Source organism: Anastrepha obliqua, chromosome 1 (genome assembly GCF_027943255.1).
Source record: "Anastrepha obliqua isolate idAnaObli1 chromosome 1, idAnaObli1_1.0, whole genome shotgun sequence".
Taxonomy (NCBI): Eukaryota; Metazoa; Arthropoda; class Insecta; order Diptera; family Tephritidae; genus Anastrepha; species Anastrepha obliqua.
In genome coordinates, this window is record NC_072892.1 from 136,265,205 (window position 1) to 136,287,898 (window position 22,694).

The 22,694-nt window shown below is 36.3% G+C and overlaps 2 protein-coding genes across 3 annotated transcripts in view; both read left to right on the plus strand.

Annotated features, from left to right (window-relative positions):
* Nucleotides 1-373: 373 nt before the first annotated feature.
* LOC129251972 (protein FAM50 homolog) lies at nucleotides 374-1,611 on the plus strand. Its single transcript, XM_054890892.1, has one exon. It carries the CDS (start codon nucleotides 472-474, stop codon nucleotides 1,552-1,554), a length of 1,083 nt encoding a protein of 360 aa, XP_054746867.1. The 5' UTR covers nucleotides 374-471; the 3' UTR covers nucleotides 1,555-1,611.
* Nucleotides 1,612-2,848: 1,237 nt separating this feature from the next.
* The window catches only part of LOC129236275 (adenomatous polyposis coli protein), a 41,647-nt gene continuing 21,801 nt past the window's right edge, over nucleotides 2,849-22,694 (plus strand). Inside the window, exon 1 of one of the 2 annotated variants that reach the window (XM_054870564.1) lies at nucleotides 2,849-3,123. The gene's annotated coding sequence lies outside the window, so the exon portion shown is untranslated. Of the gene's footprint in view, nucleotides 3,124-3,152; nucleotides 3,443-22,694 lie in introns of those variants that run through there. The other variant, XM_054870565.1, reaches the window with a different exon arrangement.

Consider the following 22,694-nt stretch of genomic DNA (forward strand, 5'->3'; position numbering starts at 1 on the left):
TGGTAATAATTTTGGACTATTTTATAATCCCAGATTTCGGAAGAAAAATTGTACATGGGTAATCTTGTTTTTTAATTACGGATTGGGTATATATGTAAACGTATTATAAACCTTGTGAGATTTACGACTTGCGGGACCTAAGCAACATCTGCGGTCATTTTGATCTACATTAATATATTTCCTTCAGTTATTATTTTTAGGGAAGTTTTGTTTAACCAAATTTTAAACCGGTATTTATGTTTATTGATGATAAGAAAAAAAAATCGGTTTTCTCATATATTTTTAGTGGCAGCTCCACCGCACAAAAAAGAAGAAGCGCCACGCAGTCACAACATGCGCACCAAACAACTGTCAGTTTCTAGAGAATATTTTGTCAATAAAGCAGCTGAGCGTTGGAAATATTGTTGAGGATAAAGTTTTCCAAAAACAAAATAAAAGTAGAAATATAATTAATAGTAGCATCTTTCGGAAATGGCGCACTACAAGGGAGCTGCTAGTGAAGCAGGCCGTGCCGCGCAATTGATGAAAAAGCGTGAGATCGCCCAGCAGGAAATTGAGTTTCGCAAGAAGAAAATCGAGGAGGAGCTGAAGCTAGATAAAATTGAAAACAAATTCGCTGCACATTATGACGCCGTGGAGCAACAACTTAAAAGTTCGACCATTGGTCTGGTCACGTTGGATGAGATGAAGGCCAAGCAAGAGGATATTGTCAGGGAGCGTGAAAAAAAATTGGCACAGAAAAAAGATGAAAAAGAGCGTGAAAAGCAACGTGCACTTGAGGCTATACAAGCAGAGAAGAACAAACAGAAGCGCCAAATACAAGCACTCTCGTTTAGCTTTAATGACGATGACGAAGATGAAGTGAAGACAAAGGAAACGGATGGTCCGGGTTTAAGTGATATAGTAAAGAAAGAGGAATCGCCACCAAAAAAGAAATGGACCGACCTCAGCGATGAAAGTTCCCTACCCAAGAAAAAGAAAATCTTCAAAAACCCGGAAGTAGATACATCTTTTCTGCCTGACCGTGACCGTGAAGAGCAAGAGAATCGTCTACGGGAACAGTTGCGTCAAGAATGGGTAATGCAACAAGCCGCATTGAAAGATCAAGAAATAACCATCACGTTCAGTTATTGGGATGGTTCAGGCCATAGACGAAGTGTTGTAATGAAGAAAGGCAATTCTATTTATCAATTCCTGCAGCGTTGTCTTGAGTTGCTGCGCAAAGAGTTCAATGAACTGAAAACGGTAATGGCAGACCAATTGATGTATGTCAAGGAAGATTTAATACTGCCGCATCATTATTCCTTTTATGACTTCATTGTTACAAAGGCGCGTGGTAAAAGTGGGCCTCTCTTCCAATTTGACGTACACGATGACGTGCGTATGATTAGCGATGCAACGGTAGAAAAGGAGGAGTCACATGCGGGCAAAGTGCTACTACGCTCTTGGTACGAACGCAATAAGCACATTTTTCCAGCAAGCCGTTGGGAGCCGTACGATCCCACAAAAACCTACGATAAATATACCATTAAGGATAAAAGCAAAAAAACATGAATTGTATTATTTATGCAAATATTGAGTAAAATACCTAATAATTAAATACAGATACAAGAGCCTTTGTTTATTTTATGCAATCAATTACCTGCAGAATGTCGAAAGAGACTGATGAGAAAGATATTCAAAACTTGGAATATGGTTACAGAGGGTTCGGTTTTCTACCACTTAAAAAATGTAGAGAATGTAGGAAATTATTATTATTATTATTTATAGGAGATATATACAACATAAAATTGTTATTTCTATTGGGTATATAAGAGGAAGTTTTTTAGACCTTATCAATTTTGAAATGATGTAGAGAAATTCAGTAAAAAAAATTATTTTTTGCACGCAAAGATTATTTAACGGGCTGTGGTCCATGTCCATTTTCAAATGCTTTAAATATTCGCAAACGTTTCATTAAAATTCCGCTTATACTATCTTTAATTTTTAAAGATGATCAATATTGCTATCTGACGTTGCCGATTGAACAACGAGGTGTATGACCGTTTCGAATATTATTATTATTATTTATTAGAACAATATGAAATATAACACTAATTGATAGAGCACACTAGCTACTTAGGCCTACGGTGCTCGTTTCGAATAAATCGACACAGTGCAATCAATTGTTTTGCTCAGCCACGCTTTCGCGAAATGTGAATAGAAAAATATTTCAAACATTGAGAGCAACAAATCTTTTTGCATTATTACTTCGAGCAGCACTCTTAATTCCCATTATAATTTTCACATATAAATGCGTAGAATAAATAAAACTAAACTAAAAAACTATTTCTTATACTTAAATGTTTCGCCATTCTTTTCGTTGTTCCCTCAACGGTCTGTTAAACATTTCCGAAACGGCCCAGAGTTGCATCCAATTAAGCACTGCCATTTCACCTGCATTCCCGAAAAACATTTGAGCATTTTTTTTATGCTGTTACAGTAACAACTTTCCTTTTCGTTAACTCAATTTAAAAATGAAATAATTTAATTTATAAGTTAAACGTTCGGCACATAGTTAAGTTAGCTGTGAAACCGAAGAGCCGGAAATTGCATATTGGTCATCATGTAAAGTGAAAATGTATAGAAAAAAGTTTCTATAGTCCATTAATGTTTATTTCAATAACATATAATTAGAACTTTCATGCTCACTTACAATTTAAATTATGAATTATAATTAATTGAAAACAAAATGTGCCGAAATTCATTTAAAATTACCAAATCAAATCCACTTATGTGGCAGCGCTGACTAGTACACGGTAAAATGGCATCACTACCGAGTGCTGATTCTTCAGTGTGCCATAAAATTTCGTCTGGCAAAGTAGATGTTTGTGTTTTTCGCGTTTAGTGCTATTTTAATTATAGTGTGTAATAATTCACAATAAATATTAACAGAAGTTATCAGTGCAATTGATAAGAAAATTACTCAGCACCTGAGTAAGGTAATAACGTCCGCAAATTACGCATTCTCGCCACAGTTGCGACTTATTTGTGGTTATAGTGGTGTGGGCGCTGATGCAGTGAAATTGAAGCGACGACTCCCAGAATTTTTTCAAGAAGAATACTCAAAGAAAAGGGAAGAAGGTATGTGGGATGAGAAGTATTCGCACATCTTTTCACATATATTAGTGTTGTACGGTGCGTGAATAGAATAAATTTAATCGGAATATATTAACTTACATTGAGATTGAAAAGAAATACTTTGTGAGAGAAAATATTATGAAAATTGATCGTAACTGGATGTTGTATAAAATCTCAAAGTAAACGGCACACCAGTGGTGAAGTAGTTAAATGTGAAAAATCAATACGAAACCGTCACTTCTCCCCCACCCTACTGATTTGACGCCTTCGCTAGCAGGACACAGATTATGTATGTATGCATGGATGGGGAAAAAGGGATTCTGTGAGTACACAAACTGATGGTTAAAAAGTAATATAGTATAACAATAATCCATGTATGGCAAAAATTAGAAGCAATTTATTAATACAAGCAAAGTTCAATTACTTTTTCATAGAATAACAACGCGTACATTTGTAAATCAATTAATTGTTATTAATCAGTAAATACTTCCACTTAATAAAGCCTAAAATGGTAATGATACATATATGTATGTACATAGAAACATGTGTACGCCCGTGGCTTATAAAACAAAAGAACTCATGCACATATATCCAGTTATAGTTTTTCCATATATTGAGCCTAGTACATTTTATACCAGCAGATCTACTGTATATACATAAATGTATGTATGTGTATTTATAAACATACTGATACTGCTTTTATTAGCTGCCTTCAACATAAAAGTCATCTTTATTTTTTTCGCGATGGCCAAGAGTTGCAGCCCCTCATCGGTGTAGACAAAATCGTTCATTCGAAACGAACTTGATTGTGTTGCTTGATGCACATTTTACTGTTTTTACAATCTTTTGTATGAATTGGCTGAATTTGCCTATTTATATTACAAATGTACATACTCGTATATATAGTGCATATGTATGTATGTAAGCACAAACCTACGTAAATTGTTGATTTGAAAAACTTTTTCTTTTTCACTCTTACTTTTTTAGTTTTCATTTTTCCCTTTTACTTTTTACTTTATATAATTATAAATAAAGCTAAAAATTAAATAAGCTGTACCATGTTTAATGAACTCGTTGGTTTCTTCCACCGAAGTAACGCTCAGTTCAGCTGCAGCAATTGGGATTTTTTTTTATTTATTTTTACATAACTTGTATATGAACCGCGTCTGCTATCACCGAATTCCGCTAACTTTGTAAGTTTTGTAAATAACTTTTTTGCAGTTCACTTCTTCCATCAGTTCGAATTATGTATGTATGTGAGTGAGTATGTAGCTATTCTTTTCTGTTGGTTCAGCGATTGCTGATGAACACCGGTTGAAAATACGAAGCAATATTACCCCTTATTGAAGGTTACTTTATTGTTGTTGGTACTAGTACTTTTATTCCCGTTGTCGATCTGCGTCTTTGCATATAAATGTATTTTATTTACATACCTGGGTACATACATATGCATATTCATAATTATACATAGGCATAAATACATATACATATATATGTATGTAGAAAATTATTCGCTTAAGAAATAATATACAGATCATGTGGTTCGATCGGTTTTACATTATGTACCTGTTCGCCGCGAATCCACTTCGGCGACCAAGGATCATCGGCACTGGAATGTGTTACAAGAACAATCCACCTATATGCATGTTCCTACCATTTTTGTATGTATGTACAATTACTCTCACTCCAATACTTGTATATTGCACAGACCGGTAAATATTTTTGTGCCTTCACTTATGGACGTACTACATTCTCTCTCAATAATTAAATGATTGGCTGAGTCATACCCGCATGAGGAGGCTTTCATGAAGACAACAGGCAAAACTCAAAAGAGCACGCTTGCATTGTTGCTTCCACTACTTATATTTATATGGAACGTATATACATACATATTTACTTCTATGCAAATATTCAATAGTTTTTTTTTAACTTATTTGCACTTGTGTACAGTTTTGGCGCGAAGCACAGTGCTTTTGTAAATTCATTTCGCGCAAGTGTCGCCTAGAAGCTAAGTAATTTAATTGGCGACAATTGCCATTTTCGGCCGCGTAAGCCTCACTAGACGTGTTGAATTCATATAATATAATAACTTCTGCGTTTTTTCATGGATTTGACTCTCTTTTTTTTGTTAATATGAGAAAACACACAGGGCGCCAGGCTATGACTGGTTAATGTGAATGAATTAAAGCACGATAAAGCACTAAGTACACTACACGAGCGGCTTGTCAGACCTGCTTCAAGCCTCCTTTTTCATTGTGCAGCGACAGTTCTTATTTTGCGCAGATAATTTAAAGCAATTTTTGGCAATTAAGGGCCCTTCGAATGCTATTAACATTCTGAGTGTTTAAAAAGTGATTCTTAAATTCGCTCTCCCCATTATCCTTGTATATTTCTCATAAAATTAAAAAATCTTGAAAATCACAGGTCGACCCTAAGCCTTTCTTTAACTTATAAAACCATCAAAAGTGCAGTTGATTTTCCGCATTTGGTAGAACGAATAAGATTTAATGTTCCCCAGCATCTTATACCCTTTATTTGGTGTTTGGCCGAGCTCCTCCTCGTATTTGTGGTATGGGTATTGATGTTGTTCCACTAATGGAAGGACCTACAATTTTGTGAGGAGCTTTTTTATATTGCTACGAATTCGAGTAGAAATGATTGTTCGTCCATTTACCGTACGCTACACAAACGACTTGATTTGATGTTGAAGTTTACATGGCGGCCAGAAAATCCAAAAATTCGAATTGTTTTACAAACAAGCATCAAACGGCTTGACAAGTTTGTCAGTAATCAAGTGGCTTGATCAAATGGGAATTTTTACCTGGTTGTACAACCGCTTTAGTAGTGCATTTCACGCTTATAGCCTAGGCAGACGGTGGCATTAATCGGGATTAACGGATTAATTCGGAATTATCTCAGGAATCAAGTACAACTAATGTGTATTGACAACTAGACTTAGTTCTCATAATTTAAGCGGATTAGGGGAGTTTTCGATGGCAACATTGCCGAAAAAGGACAGCTAATATCTATTGTGAATGAAAAATAATGAAAATGACTGAAAGGCTGGATGCAATGCAGGTTGGCACTAACAAGCTCGAAATTACATTATTTGTTTTGATATTTCGGAGCAGTTTGAGAAATAGCAATTTAAGATTTCTTTAATAAAATAATTATAATTAGTATCAGAACAGCTAATACCCATATTTGTTGCTTGCGGTACATTTTTTACTGACAAAACTATCCAATAAACACATCAGCTGGTCACTAATTCACTAATTCTTCGTCAGTCACATTAAAATTTTGATCAGAATTAACTGTGTCGGTAAACCCGATTAACGTCGCCGTCTGTTAGGCTCTTAAGTATAGTACTGTAATGCGCGTTTCACGTGAAATGGCTGTCAAAACCAATATAATTTGCATTGCCGTAAAATATGCGGGGAATTTCGTTTGTACTATATCTCACAGCAAAGTAGTACTCAGTCCACGCCGTGAAAATTTTCTCTGTTGAGCTACCTCGTATTAAAGCAAGTAAAATGCAAAATAACGAGCCTAGGCAACTATGATTTTATTTTGTCCACAATAATTTGTTCCATTTCATCCTCGCTGTCAGATGAAGAAAATTCCATTAGCAATTGTTTTATGTTGCCCAATTAGTTAATAACCATGAAGTACAAGCGTAAAACACAAAAGATGCCTTCAATGTTTTCGATTTGTATCTCGAAACTGCAGCAGCGTTGACTGAAGGCTGTGGTTCAGAAGTAGATACCTCTATATCATTGGGCGATTCCTATTTAATATATGGCTTCTAATATACTTTATACATTTTATCTAAAATATATTTACTTACATTATCCATTTTAATCAACTCTTTGATTTACATTTAGAACCTTGACTTAATTCGGGTGCCACAATTTAATCTAACTTTAAATCCTTTTGTTACAGAGCCGATAGCCCTGGCAGCTAGTGCTTTCAATTATTATAATTTTTAAATTGTAATTAATTATAATAAATAAAATAATTTATGTTTATTTTTACTTTGCAAATTCTTACAAGTAGAAATTTACCCAGTAAAAACTTGCCACTTCCCCTCTAAATGAAATGTCATTTTGCTCTCCCCTACTTTGCAAGTTGGATACATAAACACCCAAACTTGATTTGTAAGAATTATAACAGACCTAGTATAAAGTACCTATTCGATTTATTTCAAAGTTACTTTGCGTGCTTTGAAATGAGGTCATTGCTCCTCTATACTATATATATGTACTTCGGTTGATAGTTGCTGTGCACCCTTAAAATATTAGAATATATGTATGTATGTATAAAGTGTACCAATAATGACATCAAACCGCCTAAAATGCGTGTAAAAATGTACATATGTATAGTATGTGAGTGTGAACATGCGTATTTGGGATTTTTGGCAAGCACTTTGGCTCTTAGACCTCATCGCTGAAGTACCAAACAAATAAATATTTTCTTGGCATTAGAATCAAACATGCATGAATATGTATAAAAAAACCAAGACAAGCAGATGGCTAATTAGCGACTCTTCGAAGCTTTTCAAAACTAAATTTTTTAACGTACGTATTCTATAGTTTTTTTTTTCTTTAAATATTATTTCTTTTTATATATTCATTGTTTTGGGAATGTTTTATACTCTTACATGGGAATCTAAAAATTGCAATCTCGAATTTCACAGGCACCCTATTTATCACCTACGTGCATATGTAGAAGAATTAAGAAGTTCAATGTGGCGTAACTAGAGTAAAAGTGTGAAAAATCAATTATTTTTAAATAAATATTTATCTTAATTTTATTCGTGACTTTTACGATACTGTGCGAATTACATTTTAACAAATGAGACAATTTCTCTTTGGTTTCTTAGAAAGAAAACAATATATTCGTAGAAGTACTTTAGGCATTTAATTCGGGTATAAATAAAATAAGTGATAATATTTTTCAGATTTTTTATTTTAAAAGAGCAAACCTTGCCCTTGAACATGGAGCACAATTTCATTCAAATAACAGTACAGTAGTCCAATTTGTCAATCCAATTTTTTAGCACGTTTTCGCGAATTTTGGCTCTTATCTGACTAATGGCAACTTTGATTTCATGTTCAACTCTGAAATCATCGCTGCGTAGTTGGCAAAACATTTATCCTTTACGGCACCACACAAAAAATAGTCTAATGCAGTCAAATCGCAGTTTCTAAACAATCAACTGACATCACCGTTTCCGTTGATTACTCGATTTCAATGTTCCCAAAATTTGTTTGTAGAAGTGTAACCATAAAGTAATATTCTGACCCGTCACTGATAATATTTTAACTGTCAAAATCAATACGATTGATGGTGCAAGTTCCAAAAGTTACATGAATCACTCTATAATGAAAAAAAGAAAAACAATTAAATACATAATAGGATTTTCTAGCATTTTTAACGTCAATTTAAAAAAATTTAATTTAAATTTCTCAAAAATATTTTTATTCGAATAATAATTTCCAACTTAAATATCCCCAAAAAATTATAAATGATAACACGCACCAAAATATGCAAAAGACGCATTTCCGGAATTTTCTAAATTTGTTCTACTTTTAAATTTCTAATACAGCTCGTCTCCCCAACAGCTGAAACATACCCACAAATACGAATGTATTGAAAGCATTCAGCTATCAGTGTATGCAGCGGAAATGCTGTATGCATGAATGTCAAGGCTAACATTTTTATGTTAGAGAAATATTTCCAAATCGTTGCATTAATGTACAAATGTAATTTATTTGGTAGATATGTATTTATATGTGTATGCATGTGTGTAGATATACAGATGTATGTATATTTAAACTCGCACTTAAATGCTGTGAATATGAGGCGCTCCCTTTGCGTCGCCCACTCGATGAGTTCCGTTGCGCTTTATAGCGGGCACCCTCATGCATATGTATATTTGTATGTTTGTATATATGATGAAGACGAGTCAGTTCAACTATTTTACTCTTGAACAAACCAAAATTGCCGCATCGTCAGCGGCGTATTCAGCGCGTGGAGTGCAGCGACAGGTTCAATATATAAATCTATTTATTTATTACTTTTCACATGCATCTAAAGCCCAATGCACCTTTTTGTATGTATGTATGTATGCATTATAAATGCATTTCATTTCAGCTGTGAGCGAGCGCATGCCAATTTTTTGACTTTTGTTTATCTACCAAAACATTATGAATAAAATGAAAATGTAAAATAATATAAATATGTTTAATAAAAATATAAACTTTTCCGCTTGTGCAGTGACTAAAATAATTGCGCGGAAAATAATAGTACAGAATGCAAAAGGAAAGGCGAAGGTAGTATGATGCTACAACAACAACAACAAGGCGAAGATAGCAATAACAAAAGGAATATTGCGCAAAAACAAAAATTCTCGCTAAGTAAAAAAGAAGCTTAAATCTTTATAATAATTTATATCCATCTTGTCCGCTGCCCATATTCATTGGCCTGTTTCGGCCAAAACTCAAGCAATCTTTCAGAGCCGATAGTTGTTGTTGTTGTTGTAGCAGTAACTGTACCCTGTCAGTGTGGTGTAAATCACCGGTCCTCGTCGTCTAACTCATCTAACGGTAGGCCCAGGAAACTTGATGTTTCGACGGTTTGGGTCCAGAGGGAGAGGGGTATTAGATGAGTGGGTTTGATGGGGCATGTGAAAAGGTGGTTAGTGTCGTGCGGGGTGCCTTCACATGCTGGACATATTATATATTGAGTATGTCGGGGTCGATTCTGGATAAGTAGAAGTTTAACCTGCTACAGTATCCAGAACGTAATTGTGCCAAAGTTACGCGGAAATCTCAGGGATGTTGAAGCTCTTCGTCTACAATGGGTGGTGGTTGGATTCCGATGACGGCATTCGGTGGTCGGGAGCTTAAGAAGGTGGTGATGGTCTCCCGATGAATGTTGTATATTGTCTGTCTGTACACTGTCTGGTCCAGTAATTGTCGGTCTGTTTTGTCATGGATCCCGTCCGTGTAATTGAGGAGGTGCCTCCTGCCGTGCCGATAGTCTTTGTTGCTCGTGCGTTATAATATTTATTGAAAATTAATTAATAATAAATAAATACTATTAACAATAACTCGTTCACAATTTGAAGTTGTTGTTTTGTAACCGGCTTAATTTTCCACGACAGTCAGTTCTACGTAACCGGAACGACCCACATTTATATTCGACCAAGGGCGGTCACTTCAGTAATATTCCTCATATATCTACGGAGAAGCAAGTAATACAAATGCCCAAAATCCCATGCGATTGTTGTTGAATCAATGCTCGTACAATTCATTTTCAGAAAAGGATTCAACTCAACTTTGCTGACTTAACAGAAAATGTTATATATTATTAACAGTGGTAACCAAATTTATACATTCATGCCAGGTACTTTTAGGCGCCATAGCCATAACTAAAAAACACAAGAGAGATGATTAGTTGAGTTTTGTGTGGTAGAGTTTGCATATAGAAAATTGCTTTTTCGCTTATTTTTAGCAATGAATTAAATAAATACTCCCATTATTTAGAAAAAATCGAAAGGACAAAAACCAAACATAAGTCACGGAACTTTTTTCATAAAAATACAGACAGCACTGGTAATCATGAATGTAAACATATATTGGAGTTAACTGTATTCTGCACTAGCAAACCCGGCCCCCTTCGCTGCGCACACTAAAATAGAATAGATATGGTTTAGAACAGAAAATATATGATTTTCATATTATTTATTTCTTTATTCTTTATTCAAGTGCTTTGGCATAAACAATATTTTTTGGTTTTCTATTTGTTTTTGAGTAAATATATCCAAATCAGAAAGAAATATTGACACATTGTAACTCACACTGTCAATTTGACAGTTCAGGTCCGCCCCAAGCGTTAAAAAAGTAAGCGACATTATGGCTGGTTCAAAAGAACGCTGTACCCGTTGCCAGTGCTCCGAATTACAACCAAACTTTACGAAACCCATTTTCAATACTTACTTAACAATGTGCGTAAGTTTGGTTTAATTCGGTGCAAAGACACGTTTTGGCATATATTTCGAGACCCTAGTCATCAATAGGTATGAAAATTACCCCGTATTAAAGCACTTATCATATGTACCCATATTGTACATACACAACCAAAGGTTACCCGGGTCCACGTTTTGACCTATATCTCGAGACCCCAGTCACGGAGCGGCATGAAAAATACTCTGTACTAAAGCATTCACCAACAGCTTCAATTTGATATCCATATTGTACAAACACATTCTAGGGTCCACGTTTTGGTCTCTATCTCGAGACCCTAGTCACGGAGCGGCATGAAAAATACTCTGGATTAAAGCATTCACCAACAGCTTTTGATACTCATATTGTACATACACATCCGAAGGTTACCCGGGTCCACGTTTTGACCTATATCTCGAGCCCTATTTCCAAAATAAAATATAATCCATGTTACTCGTGGATGATGTAGCTTTCGAATGGTGAAAGAATTTTTAAAATCGGTCCAGTAGTTTTTGAGCCTATTCATTACAACCAAACAAACAAAGTTTTCCTCTTTATAATATTAGTATGGATAATCATACAGGAACATATGTTAAAATCTCTTACTTTTACCTAAGTTTTTGTAATTAATTTTTAGTGCTTTTAGTAGTAAACTTTTTAATTACCTTACAGGCATAAATTAATTACAGAAACTTATATTATTATATTATAGACTAAATTTATACGAATAAATGTGATAAACTGGGTAAATTCTTGAATTCAGCTGCCTAATTCGATGTTTAATTAAGTGCTGTCATCGCGGTCAACTAATAATACGGTTGGATTTACTCTTTCAGCAAGATCGAACCACAAGGAATGGGGTTGTTAAATAACGTTCTGAGCTTCTACACATTTTGGTCATAAGCTGACTACAGGACCCTGTCTAGAACTTTTTTTTCTTATTCATTTCGCTCGGGAGCATAGGGCCTAGACAAGACTCGACATCGTACATGCTTCTGGGCTGTTTGCTTTTGCGCCGTCCGATGTGTTGTCGGCATCTACTAAGTCGCGCAACTGTTTCAAGTTTTAGACCTATTTGTGATTGCATCCCATGGATCTTACCTTTTTATGTTCATAAGGCGAGAGCTTGTATTAGAAGTCAATATCTCATACCAAACAATGACTAAAGGTGGCATTATGCTCTAAAAAATTTATTTGAAAGTTCGTTGTGCAGCTTTCACAAATAAAAGTCAAAAAATAAAAAAAATCGATAAATTCTTCAGTACCACAACGATCAGGATGAAAAGTCGGTGAACATAACTAAAACAATTTAGTGCTGTTTATAAGCCTAATACAGAATGGAATACAACATAAATATACATATAATTGGCGCTTACACCCGTTTTGGAAGTTTGACCGAGTTCCTCCTCCTATTTGTGGTGTGCCGCTTGAAGTTTCCCACAAATGGAGCGGCCTGCATTCTGCCGAGGGGCGACTGCTCTTGGAAACAGCTTTTTCTATCAACTGGTGTTTTGCGCCCGCAGCTTCTAACCTGTACACTTCCGAATGACAGTCACTTACGAAGATATTCGGCTACGGTGGTCGGCAATAATTCCGCTCTGGAGGTCAATCGTTGATGTTGTTGTTGTTTTAGCAGCAAAAATTGGATATACTGCTGAATTGACAGTCCTTGGCCAGATATGAATCCGGGTCGTTCCGGACCCGACTGTCATGGGAACGGGAGGTCACTCGAACCGAAATGTTAACACCCAGTCCAAGTTCGATGAATGGGTGTCACACGATTTTACGCAAAAAAAAAACTTTTGAACCGATTTGGCCATTACAATTCTTTGCTAAAACGTTGCGAATTCGACACATTTCTGAAACGGATGGTAGATTGCGATTAAAAGTGTTAATACAACGATATCTGAAATATAGGGTTTTCCAATAAGAGGTGTTATTCCCATAAAAGATCAATGGTTTCGTTGCTTCTGTGGCACGCAGCGCCGTCTTGTTGAAAATAAACGTTGCCCAGATCAATACCATCCAATTCCGGCCATAAAAAATCGTTAATCATCTCTCGATAGCGCAATCCATTCACCGAAACTGCTTCTCCAGCTTCATTTTCGAAAAATAAGGTCCAATGACTCCGCCGGACCATAAACCGTACCAAACAGTCACACGTTGAGGATAGAGAGGCTTTTCAACAATAACTCTTGGATTTTCTGAGCTCCAGATCTGACAATTTTGCTTGTTGACGAAGTCACCGAGATGGAAATGGGCCTCATCACTCAAGATGATTTTTCGATGGAATTCCGAATCATTTTCATGCATTTCAACGACCCAATCAGCAAAGGCACGACGTTGTCGATGATCGGCTGGCTTGAGTTCTTGTGCTAACTCGACTTTATAAGCCTTAATACCCAAATCTTTATGCAAAATACGGTGTAATGACGTTTGTGGAATGCCTAATTCCAAAGAACGACGAGGAATGGACAAACCTGGGTTTACTTCTTCTTCTCTACTTACGGCTACAACAGCAATACTTTCGGCTGTTCCCGTACACGGGTTTTATTCTTCACATCACTAACTTGTCCCAACAGCTCGAATTTTTCAACAAATTTCTGTATTGCGGTCCGACAAGGTGCTTCACGATGACCCAAAAATGCTCGAGTTTTACGAACCATCTCTGCCAAATTTTCACTATTTTTATAGTGGATTTTAATAATTCCAATGCGTTGTTTAAGCGTGTAGCGTTCCATTTCTGTTAATGGCGTAGTTTCTACTTGTCAAATATCAAAAAATGACAGCTTCAAAAGTGACATCTACCGAATTAGCGGGCTATTCAAAATAACATCTGTTATTGGAAAATCCTATATATCGACATCCGATATCAAATATTGCGCAGCCTCGTATCCGCAAGCATCGCAGATACAAATAAAATTTTTATCAAGGTTCAAAGCTATTATAAAGTGGTATGCTTTCGAGTGAACATCATATATCTGCACCACCTTATTCCTGATTGACCAAGAAAAAAGGAAAGAAAAGTACACCGTTGAGCAACTTTTCCGTACGCTTTTGACGCCCACTGTTTACGCATCTTTGTTTCAGCCGCTGTAATGGTAATTACAAGGCGCAGGTGCATGCAATGGAAGACGACAATTGCAGCCAATTATTATGAAAATTCCCGCTGGCCGGCATAAAACACCACCAACAAATGCGACACAAATGGCTTGAGTAAATGTAACGATCGAATTTGTTTCTTGCAAATGCCAATGCAAAGTGCATTTCGTATTCGTGTTTTGCTTCTGGTTAATTTATTTTATTTATAGTATAAATATTAATTATGTCTTGTCTTTTCTACAATTGTGGCTTTGGCACATCGTCTCCTCCAAGCCAATTGTTTGCTGCTGTCGGAAGTGGCTGCCAAACCAAACGTCAACGACGACGCCACCAGTCATGCACTGGAAACTCCTTCATCAGAGCGACTTTCTAATAGTGACGGCGACGATTATTGTTTCAATTGCAGGCAATGTTGTTTTTACTGCTATACATTCACATTGCTGTAGAGCGTCGTGAAGCAACACATTCATGAATATGTGCATACATACATACATACGTGTGTATGCATGTTTGTGGCGCTTGTTGTTACCTGCTGATATTGATACTATGCACTACTGCTGCTCGACTGAATATCAGTTATATTCATAAGTTAATTTCTCAACTTGTGGTAGGTTCATTCATAGCAATCGCGCACAGCAACAACAAGAAAAGCAACTGCGTAGTGGTAGTTATTGTTTTTTGTGTTTTTTTTCGTTTTTGTTTTGTTTTGCTTTTTTAGTTGCAGATTCATTCTGGTGTTGCATAGGTTGCCGTTTCCACTAAAACATTAAAAAGTGCTGCAGCTCTGGTTAGTGCGCAACAAAAGCACACACAATAAGCATGCGCGGCAAATTATCGCACCTCGATAACACCAACATAAATGCATATGTATGCATGTATGTATGTACAAACAGTGGGGCATTGGGCGGCGAGCCACTGCCAAATAGTGCTAAAGTAAATCGCTTCGTTGCGCAGCACTTTTTCCTTAAGTATGTGTGAATGTATGCATATAGAGGGTCTTTCGTGCTCGAGCTTGTTTTTTAAAGTTTAAGTAAAAACGCAGTTTATTCGAAATGTATAGCGGAGGGCGGGTAAGTTATGAACGATAAAATTTATTTCGCCAAATTTTTCCCGCGTGCACGCTTAGAGATGTCAATGGTTTATTTTAATTTTTTTTTGTGGTAAAATTTTCGATGGCATTTAGACATAATTCGCTGTCTGGTTTAAGTATAGAGCCTCAGACCAGACATACACAATGCGCCAAGTCTTGGAAAAGAGCCATGACGAAAACATATTCGCAATACGGCAAGAACCATGAAGGAGAATCGACACACACCATCTTTTTGTCGATTTTAAAGCTGCATTCGTCAGCACGAAAAGGAGTTACCATTATGCCTCCACAAAATATAATACGGCTATGCAAAATGACGTTGCTCAATACCAGCAGCGCCATCAGAATTGAGAAGGACCTCTCCGAGCCGTTTGATACCAAACGAGGTTTCAGACAGGGTGACTCGTTGTCGTGTCACTTCTTTAACCTGATGTTGGAGAGCATCGTACGAGCCGCAGAACTTAATCGCTCAGGCACATTTTTTTTATAAAAGCGTACTATTGTTGGCGTTTGCCGATTTTTATTGACATCATCGGTCTTAACTACCGAGCTGTTAGTTCTGCCTGCTCCAAACCGGATAAAGAAGCAAAGCCAAGGGGCCTGGTGGTGAACGAGGACAAAACGAAGTACCTCCTGTCATCAAACAAACAGTCGGCGCACTCGCGTATCGGCACTGTTGACAGCTTTAGGAACCCGCAATAGCACCGATAACAATGTGGGCTTTGAAATCTAACGTAGAATCTCTCTTGCCAACAAGTGCTACTTTGGACTAAATAAGCAATTGAGTAGTAAAGTCCTCTCTCGACGAAGAAAACTAACACTCTACAAGGCCCTCATAATGTCCGTGCCGCAGAAGCGTAGACGATGGCAACATCCGATAAAGCGACGCAAGATTTTTGGACCTTTGCACGTTGGCAACGGCGAATATCGCAGGCGATGGAACGATGAGCTGTATAAGGTTTACGACGACATAGACATAGTGCAGCGGCTTCGTTGACTGGATCATGCCGTCCGAATAGATACAAACGCGCGGTTCTGAAAACATTCGACGCGGTACCAGCTGGTCGTAGCAAAGGAAGAGGAAGGCTGTCTCTGCGTTGGAAAGATCAGGTGGAGAAGGAATTGGCTTCACCTGAAGTGTCCGATTGGCCCCGGTTAGCACGAGAAAGAAATGACTGACGCGCTTGGTTAAACTCGGCCAAAATCGCGTAAACGGTTATCGCTCCATTAAAGAAGAATAAATCTTTCTGATTTATTTATGTACACTATATTTTTTCAGATGAACCCACAAAAAATAGTCCAAATTGCTTCGATACATCGTACAATTATTCATCCTGGGAAATAATTTTTCAATAAATTTGTATTTTCGTTGGGTGTGTGGCAAGTCGCATCGTCTTGCTGAAGCCACATATCGGCAATATCCATACCATCAACAATAAGTTGAACAAACATTGTTAAGATATCCCGTTATCACAATTCGTTGACGGCTAGCGCTACATTTTCTACATCTTGATCATCAATGATTTGCGCAAAGGCAGGGATATTTCAAATTGAACGCCTGGGCCGACGTTGCACTGGTGTTTTTATAGCTTGCACTCAATACCATTACCGTTAGTTTCCATAGCAAAGGTCTATGGAATCAGGCGTACTCCAGTACGAGTTTAGACAAAGAAAATGAGTTCCCAAAATAAATTTGGACAGAAAAGAAGCCTGATGACTGAGAAGCAACACCAAAGAATATTTCATTAATGCCTACAAAGCTCTCGTTTTTGTAAACGAAAAGATTAAATCTATTGTATAATATTTAACACTTTTGTAAATTAAATTTGTGGTAGAACTCTGGCGCTAAATTTCAAATCTGCCCAATATAACGGTCAACTGAGCAGGCTGCCATATAGCTTTGCACTGCACCAGTAGTACCGTTTCTGCTTGAGTGCGCTCACATACCGCCATGGTAGCTGATATCACATATCGTACGGTATTATACCGCCCTGTACCATACCGCACCAGGTCTTGATGCAAAATTTTTTCTTTATTAAGAAACTAAAATGTTCACAATTGCACAATTTTGATAGTGGATTTTAATTAAAAATAAAACGTAAAACGTATCAAATTTGATGCATATACTGTCAGCGTGAAAAGAGAGTGTACACCACATATTAATAAGTTTTGACCATTTATTTAATTTCAGTTATTTTTTTTTATAAAAATATAGTTCGTACTACTACATGAACCATATAAATCGAAATTCGAACTTTGTACAAACTAAAATGTTCACAATTGCACAATTTTGATAGTGGATTTTAATTCTTTATACAGTTCTCGAGTGAATTTCAGCTCATTTAGTGATTTGTTGATTTTCTAATTACGTCTGTCAAAAAATACCCCATCAAACTGTGGCAACTGTCAAGAAATTCAATTCAGCTAAAAAAGAAATCCGAGCTTGCCAAGGTTCATAGATTTACAAAGTTTGTTGTTGTTGTTGTTGTTGTTGTTGTTGTTGTTGTTGTTGTTGTTGTTGTTGTTGTTGTAGCACAAACATTCCCCATACATATACGGGCAATGTTGCTGAAGTGACAGTCCTTGGCCGGGTCGTTCCGGTTATATAGATCCGACTTTCGTGGGAACGTTTGCTCTTTAACTATGGAGAGAATTGTGAAGGGAAATTAGGCTGCCACGCACTTGGGAGACTCGGCAGCCGAATTCTGCACGACCATTTCCCCACATACTCACACACTCGTCCAATCAATGGTTATTCAGATAGTAACGAAGTGTCATTGGTTGATTTTTTTGGTATATCAGCAATACAATCTTAGTTTTTTCAGTAAACACATCCCAAGTTACGTCAGCCCATCAACTGATTCTGTCAAATTCCCTCAGCGCCGAATAACGGTATGTTCAAAATCATACCTCTAAAAATCTTTTCACCATGAGAACTCGAAGTACCCTTTATATATATGTCTGTGTGCTTGCGTTTAACGGTAGCAGCAAAAACGCGCTACTGCTGCACTCGGCGTGTGGCAGTACAAAGAAACACAGCATCGGCTTTAGCAACGGCGTGCGCCACAATTCCAATCACTTGAGACGATTAAATATTTCTTGCAACAATTCATTGTGTCCGTCTGCTACATTGCATTGAGTGGTGAAAAACATAAAGAACAAATAAAATTTGTCGAAGAATGAATAATGTGCCAAGTGTGATAAGTGAAATTTTACAATCCGACAGTTTATTATTTATTATCCGATATCTGCGTTTTTTATATTACTTCTTACACTCAAATGTAATTTTGTTAAAATTCAATGCGGAGATTTCGAAAAACTCAGACAGCACAAAACTGATGTATGTAAATTCTTGTCTTGCCTTCTAGCAACTGCGTAGAAGTTTTAATTGAAATTTTGTAATGTGAGTGGGCGCCTAAACATATTTTTCAGTGCATTTGTGATGGCATCGTAAAATATCAATATAACTAAAAATAATTGAATTACACTAGTCTACAGTGATTTGCAACTACCGACAAAAAATATATGTTTTCTGCAGAAAATCAAATACTTATTATTATACTTCCTATGAAGGAGGCAAAAATTACAGGTATTTACGTTTTTTGAAAGTTTTATGGTTTTAACATTTATAATTCATGATATTCAAAATCCGAAAAGTAGTGCTTCAGATTAAATTAATTGGTAAATGAGTTGAGATTTGTAATATATGATTATTAAGTGTCTAGAACCACTTAGGACCACTTGCTCAACATCCTTTTAAAATTTATCTGCTTCTTTAATATTTGCTCAATCCCCTGCTTGGTGTATGGCGTCGAGAAATGTTCACCAAGGATGGGAAGTGTATTCCTGAAGTGTAACGTGGAAGCCCACGAAGTCTCACAGCAGCCCATAAATCAATTCCGTCCTTAAAAAGTGTGTAAAAGGGAGCGAAATTTGCTGCGTATTGCATCGTAAGTGTCTTCTTCATGGCCGAACCTTTTCCCAGGCTAAAATGGATAAAGTGCCAAAGTGTAAAAAACAACAAATGCAATAAAAAATAGAACAATGGGAAATATTAAGAAAAAAGTTTCAAAATGTATATATTTGTAAAATAAAGGGTTTTCCAATAACAGATGTTATTTTGAATAGCCCGCTATTTCGGCAGATGTCACTTTTGAACTGTCATTTTTTGATATTTGACAAGTAAAGCGTTTTTCAGTAAGAGCGCTTCCACTTTTTTTTTTAATAAAACACAAACGGTTTGACTTTTTTAACTAATTTTTTTTTCATTATCGATTTGAACATATACATTTTAGTATGAAATTCGATTTCTTTTGCATGACCACCGCGTGCACGAAGTCCAATCGTTGAACCCAATTTTCGACTACTCTTTTGCATAAATCGGCCGAAATTCCAGCAATTTCGCGTTCAATATTGGCTCTGAGCTCACAAATCGTCGCCGGCTTGTTACTGTAGACCAATGACTTCACATAACCCCAAAGAAAATAGTCTAGAGGCGTCAAATCACACGAGCTCGACGGCCATTCGACCGGTCCATTTCTGGAAATAATGCGCTCATCGAACTTACTCTTCAACAAATCAATTGTAGCGTGTGCTGTGTGGCTTGTGGCCCCGTCCTGTTGAAACCACATGTCGTCTAAGTCCATACCATTCAATTGCGGCCAAAAATAATCGTTTATCATGTCGCGGTATCGTTTTCCTTTCACAGTAACGTGGCGATCGTTCTCGTCAACGAAAAAATATGGGCCAATTACGCCGCCGGCATGTAAACCGCACCAAACCGTGATTTTTTCGGGATGCAACGGTGCCTCATGAATCACGTGTGGATTGCTTTCTGCCCAGTAACGCATATTTTGCTTGTTGACAAAGCCATTGAGCCAAAAGTGAGCTTCATCACTGAAGATGATTTTTTGGAAAAAAGTAGTCTTAAAGTAGCAGCAACAGAAGGATTATTTTCATAAAAAATTTGCACGATTTGCAATCGTTGCTCAAGTGTGTAGCGTTCCATGATGAAATGTATACTAATGAAGTTTACAAATGACAAGCGAAAAAAAAAATATTGCGTCGTTCGCCCTCCCTATCGGAAAAAAGTTGAAGCGCACCTATTGAAAAACGCTATGGAAACTACACCATTAATATAAATGGAACGATACTCTCTTAAACAACGCATTGAAATTATTAAAATTCACTTTAAAAATTGTGAAAATTTGGCATTTGTGACAAGTTAGTGATGTGAAGAATAAAACCCGTGCACGTCGCTCAAGAACAGCCGAAAATATTGATGTTGTAGCCGAAAGTGTTGAAGAAAACCCAGGTTTGTCCATTCCTCGTCGTTCTTTGGAATTAGGCATTCCACAAACGTCATTACACCGTTATCTGCATAAAGATTTGGGCCTTAAGGCTTATAGAGTCCAGTTAACACAAGAATTCAAGCCGGCCGATCATCAAAAACGTCGTGTCTTTGCTGATTGGGTCGTTAAAATGGATAAAAATGATCCGGAGTTCTTGAGAGATGAAACGCCTCTCTATCCTCAACGTGTGACTGTTTGTTGCGGTTTATGGTGCGGCGGAGTCATTGGACCTTACTTTTTCGAAAATGAATGGATTGCGCTATCGAGAGATGACTAACGATTTTTTATGGCCGGAATTGGATGGTATTGGTCTGGACAACGTTTATTTTCAGCAAGACGGCGCTACGTGCCACATAAGCAACGAAACCATTGATCTGTTATCAAAATAACACCTCTTTTTGGAAAACCCTTTATTATGTTTTTATATAAAAGTAAAGCATTGATAATATATGTTTTCTTATTTAGGCCAAAAATACAAATATCAGCATGGGGAACTAAAATAATTTTTTTTTGACCTGCATTGGTAAATTTTGGTGTATTTTATAAAAATAAAACGTAAAACGTATCAAATTTGATGCATATACTGTCAGCGTGAAAAGAGAGTGTACACCACATATTATATTAATAAGTTTTGACCATTTATTTAATTTCAGTTATTTTTTTTTTATAAAAATATAGTTCGTACTACTACAAGAACCATATAAATCGAAATTCGAACTTTGTACAAATTTTATAAAAACTCGGCTAACATTTTCATCAAAATTTCAAACTTTTTACTCAGATTTGCGGTCTAGGTTATGCAGTTTTATAGAGCATTGAATTCTGGTCAACATATCAAACTATGGATAAAATTTTAGGTAAGCCATTTTTTTTATAGTAAAATAAAGTGCTAGTTTCAAGTGGTTCAAAAATCGCTTTGATTTTTGATAATTTTTTCTGCGACGGTGCTGGTTTTTTTTTTCAATATAAAAAAAATCCACACCACCTCGACCGAAAAAAAATCTCAAAAATCAGTGTAATTTTTAGCCTAATTCAAACTTGCTAAATTAAGTGAGCTATAAATATAAAATTGAATACTAAAAATTTTTTTTCAAAAATTCTAAGTAAAAAGTTTATAATTTTGATGAAAATTTCCCGAATTTTTGCAAATTTCCCCAATTCCGAGCCAATGTATTTCACTGAAAATTTTGATTGACCTTTCATGTATTCAGGCGCACAAATTTATTTGGCCAACATTTTTGGCACTCAATCATAAACCGTTTTTATCCGCGCTTTCCACTCAGCAGCTCTGCCACGGGATAAGAAATCATTAGCATAAGTTGCAATGTTTCGGCAAAAGTTTGACCAACGTTTAAATCATGCTGAGTGCCGTTTTCTCAATTTCCTGCTATTGGTTATCTGCTCCTTTAAACACTGTTTTTCTCAGCTGACTGTTATGAGAAATGTTGTACTGCATGTTGTCGTGAAATGTTAACAGACAGTCGATTAACATTTCGCGCTATAACAGCACTGCTTATTAGGTTAATAAACATTAATTCATTTATTTAAATGAATTACAATTAAAAAAATAGTTGAAATAAAAATTATAATTAATTAAGCACTAGCTGCCAGGGCTTTCGGCTTAAGATATACAGAAAATATTTGGTAAATTAAGTTCATTTATTGCTGTACGTATTCGTTTTTATAAGCTCTGCCAATTTTGTAAAATTACAAGATAATTTAACATTTCTCACATTTCGGTATGTTAGGAGTTCTAAAGCGTTAAGCCTGGGAAAGAAGGCAGTGCTGCGACGCTGTCACGTGTATCACTAGTATTGAATAACTATTTAACGTTAAGAAACGTCGTGACGACAAAGTTATCTGCTTATATCGGAAAATTCAAAAATATAGAAAGTTGAAAGAAAGGTGGCATGATAATTAAAAAATTTGATTTTGTTGTTGTAAATACAAACTGGCACAGAATTAATCATCAAATTTTTTTTAATAACGCTTTTACTGAATAAAAAAAATATTGTAGTTATT

What these genes read in the sequence shown, in the direction of transcription:
- LOC129251972 (XM_054890892.1), top strand. Translation starts at nt 472, where the DNA reads ATGGCGCACTACAAGGGAGCTGCTAGTGAAGCAGGCCGTGCCGCGCAA.